The sequence below is a fragment of the Dreissena polymorpha genome, chromosome 2 (genome assembly GCF_020536995.1).
Source record: "Dreissena polymorpha isolate Duluth1 chromosome 2, UMN_Dpol_1.0, whole genome shotgun sequence".
NCBI classification, from domain to species: Eukaryota; Metazoa; Mollusca; class Bivalvia; order Myida; family Dreissenidae; genus Dreissena; species Dreissena polymorpha.
The window spans coordinates 57,982,918-57,993,740 of record NC_068356.1 but is presented as its reverse complement, the minus strand read 5'-3'; the positions used below and the strand labels follow the sequence as shown (position 1 = coordinate 57,993,740).

Sequence of the window (10,823 nt, the reverse complement as noted above, 5' to 3'; positions counted from 1 at the left end):
AGCTCCAAAAAACATGTCATTTATTGGGTTGTGGCCAGGAAACTGTGCTTGTGAAACTGCCGGGTGGGTGGGGAGAGAAATGTCATTTCGGAAGTGTTGACAGAAGTGCATGAAACAGATGGAGTTGCAGTAGAACATGTTGCCAAAAGGTTTGAACATCTTTTTTGTGTTTGTTCGGCAATTTCACTGTAATTGGTTATTGATGAACCTCATCATCAAAGCAGGAGACAGGGAGTCAAGGGGACCGAAGACCCAGACAGATATCAGACTTCCACCACAGAGGGGATTTATGGATGATCTGACTATCACAACAGAGTCCCACATACAAGCTCGATGGATCCTATCAGCCCTTGAAGATGTTGTGTCATGGGCTAGAATGGCCTTTAAACCAAGGAAGTCAAGATTTCTTATCTTGAGAAGAGGCAAAGTCTGGCAGAAGATAACACTCAGGGTACAGGGCGAGGATATCCCATCACTTATTGACAACCCCGTCAAGTGCTTGGGTAAATGGTTTGACACCACACTGGGTGATAGCAGAAAAAACACAGAGCGCATCAGGCAGCAACTGAGGAATGGGCTTGCAAAGATAGAGGGAACGGGCCTACCAGGGAAGTTCAAGGCATGGCTTTTTCAGCATGGCCTCCTGCCCCGTCTTCTGTGGCCACTAATGTTGTATGAGATCCCAACACCGACGGTTTACAGCTTGGAAAGCATGATAAACAAGAGCCTGAGACGATGGTTCTGACTTCCATCATGTATGACAAGTATTGGACTCTACAACAGAACCGGAATGTTGCAGCTCCCTTTTTCATCAATCGTAGAGGAGTACAAGTTAGTAAGGCAAGGCTCGTGTTGACCCTACGAGACTCTAGTGACATGAGCATCAGAAATGCAGGGATAGAGGTCAGAACTGGAAGAAGATGGTCAGCATCCAATGCAGTTGAGCAGGCAGAGAGTCGATTGAGACATCAAGACATAGTGGGAACAAGTTGTCAAGGTAGACAGGGACTCGGCTTGCACACTAGACAACCGTGGAGTTTAGCAATATTGTCCAAAGAAGAGAACTTGTTCAGAGCGAAATCCGAAAGGAAGAAAAAGAGACAAGAAAGGTGTGAGCAGTCCAGATGGGGAGCCAGGTAAGCTGGAAAAAGTGGCAGACAACAGAGAGGAAACTGTCATGGACAGATATCTGGAAGTACCAGTTTTTTCAACTGCAGTTCCTGATCTGGGCAGTTTAAGATGTCTTGCCGACATCGGCGAATCTCCAGAGATGGGGCTGATAGAGAAAGCAGAATGCACCCTATGTGGAGGAAGAGCTACCCTGGACCACATCTTGTCCTCGTGTAAGGAAGCACTTGCCCAGGGGAGATATCGCTGGAGACATGACCAGGTACTCCGAGAGGTCGCTGATACACTTGAGAGACACAAGAAGAAGGCGCGAGTACATGCAGTGCCAAAGCACATCAACTTTGTACCAGCAGGGACAGTAATGAAGGGTACAAAGGAAAAACATTTGAGTATCCTAGACGGTACAAATGACTGGGAACTACGTGCAGATCTTAGAAAACAGCTGTAAATTCCAGACATTGTCCACACAACCCTACGTCCAGACATTGTGATGGTCTCCAAAAAGACAAAGAAGATCATTCTGGTAGAGCTGACTGTACCGTGGGAAAACAGATGTACTCAGGCCCATGAGAGAAAGAAGGCCAAGTACGAAGATCTCGTCAAGGAATGTAGAGAGGCCGGGTGGAGAGCATGGAACTACCCGATTGAAGTGGGATGCAGACGGTTTCCTGCACCATCGCTGGGAAAGATGTTCCAGGATATGGGAATAGTGGAACAGGCGAGAAAAATGGCCATTAAGAAAGTATCACAGGCAGCAGAAAGAAGCTCCAGCTGGCTGTGGCTAAGGAGGAACGCCAGTAGCTGGAAGCCATCCACTAATGGGAAGTGTCTGATCAACACTGCCGCCCGCCACTTAGAGCTTGTCCTAGGTTTAAAAGGGCAAAACAAGCAATGCCAAGTGGTACCTAGCTAACGACATTAGTGGAAAGCAGTTTATCTGTATTTTACAACATGACTTCTGAGGATTCAGTGACTTCCAGGAAAGACTGAATGACAACTGGAGAGACAGTGGACATCCAGGAGAGACTGGAATTGGGCATAAAGGGCCGGCACCCCAAGATGATGACTCCGTAAGGAGTTACCCACAGAACAGCTACAACAAGACATAAAGAAAGATACCCCCAGGGTCTTCCGAGGGGGGGATGGAATAGCGATCCAATAGGACGGACACAACAGAATCGACACGGCTAGTACAACGGACATTGACAGGTGAGGCCTATACAGAGACGGCTCAGTGTGTTTGCGGGAACATCTGTAAGATTGCCAGGGGTCTCAAGATCCATCGGTCTAGGAAGGGTTGTCAGCCTGATCCGGAACAGAGACAGTGCACAGACTTGTCTGGTGAGACACAGGAGGACCCCACCCAGGAAGAACAGCACAGTGCTGAGGATCTCCACGAATCTGAGGTGGAACAGATGGATGAGCCTACAAGAACAGAACATGATTTTGGTAGCCAGGGCAGTCGTACAGACGACAGACTATGGCGAATCAAATGGCCAGCTATGAACGACAAACAGTGGAAGGAGTTTGACGAGGATGTAGATAGCATCGTGGAACGGTGTTACTTGGAATGGTAGAGAGGAAACTGAGGAGTATGTGTAGATTGATATATGCAGTCGGGATGGAAAGATTTGGGGTGACACCATCGGAAAGGAAACAGACTACAGTCGCCAAGAACAGACGGCAGATAGAAATAGAGAAGTTGAGGAAGGACCTTCGCAACTTGGGGAACCAGTACAGACAGGCATCAGAGCTAGAGAAAATTGGTCTACATGAACTACGAGACCACACCAGACGCAGACTGCAAGACCTGAGGAAAGCGGAAAGGATACGGAAAGCCAGAAGGGAGAAGGCCAAACAAAGATCACGATTTCTTTCCAATCCCTATGGTTTTAGCAAGGAAATCCTCGAAGAAAAGAAAGCGGGACAGCTGAATTGTTCTAAAGAGGAGGTTGAAGAGCATCTGAAGAACACGCACTCTGATCAGGCGAGACATATGCAGATGGAGGGACATTAACGCATAGCCCCAGTACCCATGCCAATTGTTGCATTTACTGAGGGAGAACCCACCCTCAAGGAGGTCCAAGATATAATCAAGAAGGCTAGATCCAAGTCAGCACCAGGCCGAAATGGAATACTTTACAAGGTGTACAAGTCATGCCCAAAACTGCTGAGACGGTTGTGGAAACTATTGAAGGTGGTCTGGCGTAAATGAGATGTACCTGTGGAGTGGCAGCGAGCAGAAGGCGTCTTCGTCCCAAATCAGGAGGTTTCCAAGGATATTGGACAGTTCCGGACAATATCATTGTTGAATGTGGAGGGCAAGATTTTCATGTCAGTGGTTGCCAGGCGTCTTACAACATTCATGACCAGTAATGGGTACATTGACACATCAGCACAGAAGGGAGGTGTTCCAGGACTCTCTTGCTGCATTGAACACACATGCGCTATTAGCCAGTTAATCAGGAGAGCTAAGATCAACAAGACAGATCTCACAGTTGTTCGGCTGGATGTAGCAAATGCGTATGGCACGGTACCCCACCAGGTAATAGAGTTTGCTCTGAAACACCACCATGTACCAGAACATATTCAGAGCATTGTCAGAAGCTACTACAGAAACATCAACATGCGCTTCACAACAAAGAACTATACAACATCCTGGATACAGCTTCAGAAGGGGATTGTAACCGGCTGCACAGTGTCAGTAGTACTGTTCATCGCCGCTATGAATCTCATCATCAAAGCAGGAGACAGGGAGTCAAGGGGACCGAAGACCCAGACAGATATCAGACTTCCACCACAGAGGGGATTTATGGATGATCTGACTATCACAACAGAGTCCCACATACAAGCTCGATGGATCCTATCAGCTCTTGAAGATGTTGTGTCATGGGCTAGAATGGCCTTCAAACCAAGGAAGTCAAGATTTCTTATCTTGAGAAGAGGCAAAGTCTGGCAGAAGATAACACTCAGGGTACAGGGCGAGGATATCCCATCACTTATTGACAACCCCATCAAGTGCTTGGGTAAATGGTTTGACACCACACTGGGTGATAGTAGAAATAACACAGAGCGCATCCGGCAGCAACTGAGGAATGGGCTTGCAAAGATAGAGGGAACGGGCCTACCAGGGAAGTTCAAGGCATGGCTTTTTCAGCATGGCCTCTTGCCCCGTCTTCTGTGGCCACTAATGTTGTATGAGATCCCAACACCGACGGTTGACAGCTTGGAAAGCATGATAAACAAGAGCCTGAGACGATGATTCGGACTTCCATCATGTTTGACAAGTATTGGACTCTACAACAGAACCGGAATGTTGCAGCTTCCTCTTTCATCAATCGTAGAAGAGTACACAGTTAGTAAGGCAAGGCTCGTGTTGACCCTACGAGACTCTAGTGACATGAGCATCAGAAATGCAGGGATAGAGGTCAGAACTGGAAGAAGATGGTCAGCATCCAATGCAGTTGAGCAGGCAGAGAGTCGACTGAGACATCAAGACATAGTGGGAACAAGTTGTCCAGGTAAACAGGGACTCGGCTTGAACACTTGACAACCGTGGAGTTCAGCCACAATAGTCCAAAGAAGAGAACTTGTTCAGAGCGAAATCCGAAAGGAAGAAAAAGAGACAAGAAAGGTGAAAGCAGTCCAGATGGAGAGCCAGGGAAGCTTGACAAACTGGCAGACAACAGGGAGGAAACTGTCATGGACAGATATCTGGAAGTACCAGTTTTTTCAACTGCAGTTCCTGATCCGGGCAGTTTATGATGTCTTGCCAACACCGGCGAATCTCCAGAGATGGGGGCTGATAGAGACAGCAGAATGCACCCTATGTGGAGGAAGAGCTACCCTGGACCATATCTTGTCCTCGTGTAAGGAAGCACTTGCACAGGGGAGATATCGCTGGAGACATGACCAGGTACTCCGAGAGGTAGCTGATACACTTGAGAGACAAAAGAAGAAGGCGCGAGTACATGCAGTGGCAAAGCACATCAACTTTGTACCAGCAGGGACAGTAATGAAGGGTTCAAAGGGAGGACATCCGAGTATCCTAGACGGCACAAATGACTGGGAACTACGGGCAGATCTTAGAAAACAGCTGCAGTTTCCAGACATTGTCCACACTACCCTACGTCCAGACATTGTGATGGTCTCCGAAAAGACAAAGAAGATCATTCTGGTAGAGCTGACTGTATCGTGGAAAAACAGATGTACTCAGGCACATGATAGAAAGAAGGCCAAGTACGAAGATCTCGTCCAGGAATGTAGAGAGGCCGGGTGGAGAGCATGGAACTACCCGATTGAAGTGGGATGCAGAGGGTTTTCTGCACCATCGCTGGAAAAGACGTTCCACGATATGGGAATAGTGGGACAGGCGAGAAAGCTGGCCATTAAGAAGGTATCACAGGCAGCAGAAAGAAGCTCCAGCTGGCTGTGGCTAAGGAGGAACGCCAGTAGCTGGAAGCCATCCACTAATGGGTAGTGTCTGATCAACACTGCCGCCCGCCACTTAGAGCTTGTCCTAGGTTTAAAAGGGCGAAACAAGCAATGCCGAGTGGTACCTAGCTGACGACATAAGTGGAAAGCAGTTTATCTGTATTTTACCACGACTGTACGTTTTTGTGTCCTGTTATTTGCATGATTTCGGTGGGTGCGATATTGGAATCCCTTAGTTTTTTAACAAGGTGTTGTCTATCAGAATGATTACTTATGTTTTTTTGTTTTTTCAAAACCGGCCTCGATTGCCATAGTTTTCAACATCTTGGCAATTTTTGTTTCACCAAGTTTCTGCCGTGATTAAACATTGATTAAAAATACATTTTCCTTGTTTTTTTTTTTATAGATTTTTCTGCTTTGCTTTCAGGCAGTCACGCGTGAGGGAAAATCTGGACCACTGCTCCAGAAGATAGAGTATGGGTACTTTGCTCTTAGAAGTTTCCGTCAATGCTTCCCACGATGCTACGAAATGTGACAGGCTCGTATTCATTATCATTATTCTTGCGAATGGAGAGCAGATATGTGGCAAGATATTCATCTAGATGGTCGACTGATAAATTGTGGATTGCCTTCGTTTCGCCTTTCTTGGCAAGATATTTTGGAAATCGACTGACATCTGCCAGTGTTTTCCGGATAGTGTTTTTGTTATCTTCGACTTTAATTTATTTTTGTACATCTTCGGTTGTTATTTCTATGGCGTCTGATATGTTTTCACTGTTCTCAGTTTTTGATTTTGTTGAAGTAAGGGATTCTAAATAACTTTTATTTAAATTGACATTTGCATTCGTGATTTCATCAAATGGTTCATTAAACACACTCGGATTTATTCCAAACTGATTGGCAAAGTCTTCCTCAGTCATAACAACTTCCTCCATTAAACCGTCCCAAACAATGTCAAACTTACCTCCATCCACAAAGTCTGACATGGTAATGTATATTTATTATATTTATATATGTTTTTTATGTTTAAGTCCTTATTTTAAAAAAAAAAAGCTTTTAACGAGCCTTTTCAAACACAATTCATGTGGCAAAATTGGCAAACTGTAGAAGACGACAAATGTAACCTTAATAATAATTTATGATTTAAAATTATTTCATTATTTAATATATTTCCTCAGACATAACAACTTCCTCCATTAAACCGTCCCAAACAATGTCAAACTTACTACCATCCACAAAGTCTGACATGGTAATGTTTATTTATTGTATTTATATATGTTTTTATGTTAAAGTCCTTATTTTCAAAAGAAATTAGCTTTTAACGAGCCTTATCAAACACAATTCATGTGGCAAAATTGGCAAACTGTAGAAGACGACAAATGTAACCTTAATAATAATTTATGATTCAAAATTATTTCATTATTTAATGCATATTACATTGGGTATTATTGTGAAGTGTGATACTATTTTATTTTTTACTATTTTTACTGCTTTTTTATTGTTTGTTTTATTTGTTTGGTCTGTTTATATTAAGTGTTGAACTTTTACATAACCTTTGACCTTTGATGTTTGCATATGAAGGCGTGTCAAAAAAAGTAGTCCGTTTGTTACATGACGTCATCAGCATGTACTTATTCATTCTTAATATTTGTAAAATACCTTTTTTCAGTTTTTGTTGTTGTTTGTGGATTAAATGTAGGTATCAAATTGTTTGTTTCGATAAATCTGATTCAGTTTTACAATAAAACAAAACATTGTACTTCAGTCTTAGTAGCCTCCACACATGACTGATATATGAACTTCCTGTTGACCGTGATATAAATATATATATCAAACATGTATTGCACTACTCAGAACAGCACTTCTTTGTAACAGGCTGGTAATCACAATGACTCGTATGGAATACTTAAGAAAATTCCTGACATTCATAATATTCTTTCAGACTCTGTCAAGTATATTAAAATGTTTACAACAAATATAAATGGATACAATTTGAAGATTTTATCATTTTGTAAGCATAAGACAATTAATTTCACAAAGAATGTTATCTTTCCAGTATTAAAGTTAAGATTTCCCGTAGGAGCTTTATGAACATCAGCCCATTACTCAAATATTACTCGGAATGTGGCTTGAGTATAACAGTAAATTATGAAATGTTTCAATAAAAATGGACTTAATTTTCAATTTAAATCAATTCTTAAGTTAAGGACTGCTTTAACATGTCTTTATTCAATCAATTCATATTTGTGGAGATAAGATCATCTCTCCTGTTGTTAGAGCCTACAGGTTTATACCATTAATTAACACAATGTGACGTTGATGAGACAGGTGTTATTACCCTTTTAGTCCATAAATATAACAAAGCACTTGTTTCAGCAGAGTAAAAAAACAACCAGTGCATGAATACAAGGAATTAAATATGGCAGAATACAAATAAAAGCATTTGTACAAATAAATATACAATAAGGCCTGAAAGGCCCAAAGTCACTCACCTGAGATAACAAGATATTATTGGGGCAAATAATCTGACCAAGTCTCATGAAGATTGGAAAATAAATGTGCCTCTAGAGTGTCAATAAGATTTTACTATAGCCATATAATGAAAAATGCCCCGCCCCTTGGAAGCCATGTTTTTCAAGCAAACATAACCATTTTCAAACTCATTCAAGATATCATTGAGACCAATCTTCTGACCAAATTTCATGAAGATTGGTCAATAAATGTGGCCTCTAGAGTGTTAACAAGGTTTTACTAAAGCCATAAATAGCCATATAAGGAAAAATGCCCCGTCCCTGGTGGCCATGTTTCTAAAGCAACCAAAACCATTTTCGAACTCATCCTAGATTTCATTGGGACAAATCTTCTGACCAAGTTTCATGGATCGGAAAAAAGTTCCCTCTAAAGTGTTAGCAAGGTTTTACTATAGCCACATCAGGAAAAATGCCCCGCCCCCGTGGCGGCCATGTTTTTCAACCAACCAGCATCATTTTTGAACTCGTCCAAGATAGTATTGGGATGAATCTTCTGACCGAGTTTCATGAAGATCTGACTATAAATATGGCCTCTAGATTGTTAACAAGATTTTACTATAGCCATATATAGCTATATTAGGAAAAATTCCCCACCCTTGGCAGCCATTTGTTTTTCAAGCAAATGTAACCATTTTCGAACTCATCGAAGATATCAATAAGACAAATCTGACCAAATTTCATGAAGATTGGACAATAAATGTGGCCTCTAGACTGTTAACAAGGTTTTACAAAAGCCATATATAGCCTTATAAGGAAAATTGTCCCGCCCCCTGGTGGCCATGTTTTTAAAGAAACCAAAACCATTTTCGAACTCATCCACGATATCATTGGGACAAATCTTTTGACCAAGTTTCATGAAGATCGGAAAATAAATGTGGCCTCTAGAGTGTTAACAAGGTTTTACTAAAGCCATATTAGGAAAAATGGCCCGCCCCCTTGCGTCCATGTTTTTTCAACCAACCGGCATCATTTTCGAACTCGTCCAAGATATTATTGGGATGAATCTTCTGACCAAGTTTCATGAAGATCAGACAATAAATGTGGCCTCTAGAGTGTTAATAAGATTTTACTGTAGCCATATAGCCATATAAGGAAAAATGCCCCGCCCCTTGGCAGCCATGTATTTCAAGGAAACGTAACTATTTTCAAACTCATCCAAAATATCATTGAGGCCAATCTTCTGACCAAATTTCATGAAGATTGGAAAATAAATATGGCATCTAGAGTGTTAACAAGGCAAATGTTGACGGTGCACGATGGACGACTGACGACGGACAAAAGGCGATCACAAAAGCTCACCTGAGCACAACGTAAACATGACAATTTTGAATGAAAGCTTATGCTGAGGAAGTACAAAAAATGCTCTTTGTTCATAAGCGTAAACTTGTTTACTGTTACACAAATCCCTAATAATCAGCATTAGTTTGTTTAGCATTTATTGGTAGGCAAATAGCTGCTAAAACAACATGAATTTAAGATATATTCATATACAATTGCACATCTATTTCTACATTCTAATTTCAAACTTAATCACCCAAAAGTAATGAAACACTTAACTTATCATAGTATAGTTCTACAAGGCATTTCAAGGCAAAGTTGTGTCTCCATCATTTAGAAACATTACATACGCAAACACTATCACCACTAGACTACATTACTGAACATTACATAAAAAATCTAAAATGTAGTTGTGTGTATGTACCAGTATATTGAATTGAAGTATCAAAGATATATTGACTCTTGACAAATGTGTTTAGAACTGGTACGATTGTCAGATTTTGAAATTATTGTCGGTCACCATGTACTTAAATATTTGTAAATCAACCAGTACTTGCATTATTTTTAATCAATCAGTACAACAATTAGCGTCAATCAATCAGTACTAACATTTTGTAAGGAGGTTATTATGACTAGGCACTAAATCATACATGCCAGAATTTTTTAGGTCCAAAGCGGGACATTCCATAAAAAATTGTCGGGATATTTGACCAAAAAGCAGGACACCTAAAACGATCTATCATTCCACCTTTACTGGAGTCAGTACTAACAAAAACTCTTGAGACTTTTATTCAAGACATAAAACATCTGATATGAAGCATGAAATCTAAAACATAACAATAACAGTTTTATTAAATAAGACAATAGCAAACAACGAAGATAATATTCATCTTTTTAGAGTACAAAATCTGGAACATTACGACAACAATACTCATTATATTATTTCAATGGCAAACATTAACGCAGGGGAGGCAATCAAGTTGCGATGTTTTTTTAAGCATGTATCCATGCGCAGTTTGTTACTTGTCAATTGTCGCGGCTTAATTGGAGTAGGGTCAAACTGTCATGCATAGCACCTCGTTGTTTTTAGCTTAATTGGAGTAGATTCAAACTGTCATGCATAGCACCTCCTTGTTTTTATTACAATTACACCCAATTACACTAGACAGGATGGGTATCACTTATTGGACTGTTTGTTGCGATTTTGGTATATTGCACATTCGGATTATCCCGCTATTTTGGAACTAAACATTGAATGTAAAAGACTTATTAATGACGTAGAGTTAATTTTACAAAACAATTGTTTTGTAAACCGTTTCAAACAAGGGAGGCGGAAAACTACAACGGGCGAGGCATGGTCAGGGGTGATAACCCCAAAAAAGGGTTAGGTTTGGTTAGGATTAGGGGTCGGGTTAGGGTTAGGGTTGGGTTTAGGCTAACCCAAACCCTAAC

At 41.4% G+C, this 10,823-nt stretch overlaps 2 protein-coding genes across 2 annotated transcripts; both read left to right on the top strand.

Moving 5' to 3' along the window:
* Positions 1 to 1,618: 1,618 nt before the first annotated feature.
* Positions 1,619 to 2,705, top strand: LOC127869755 (uncharacterized). Its single transcript, XM_052412416.1, has 2 exons — positions 1,619 to 1,997; positions 2,338 to 2,705. Exons 1-2 carry the CDS (start codon positions 1,619 to 1,621, stop codon positions 2,703 to 2,705), a joined length of 747 nt encoding a protein of 248 aa, XP_052268376.1.
* A 458-nt stretch (positions 2,706 to 3,163) lies between these two features.
* On the top strand, positions 3,164 to 4,390 carry LOC127869754 (uncharacterized). The gene is made up of 2 exons (XM_052412415.1): positions 3,164 to 3,335; positions 3,525 to 4,390. The coding sequence occupies exons 1-2, from the start codon at positions 3,164 to 3,166 to the stop codon at positions 4,388 to 4,390; spliced, it is 1,038 nt and encodes a 345-aa protein (XP_052268375.1).
* The last annotated feature ends 6,433 nt before the right edge of the window (positions 4,391 to 10,823 follow it).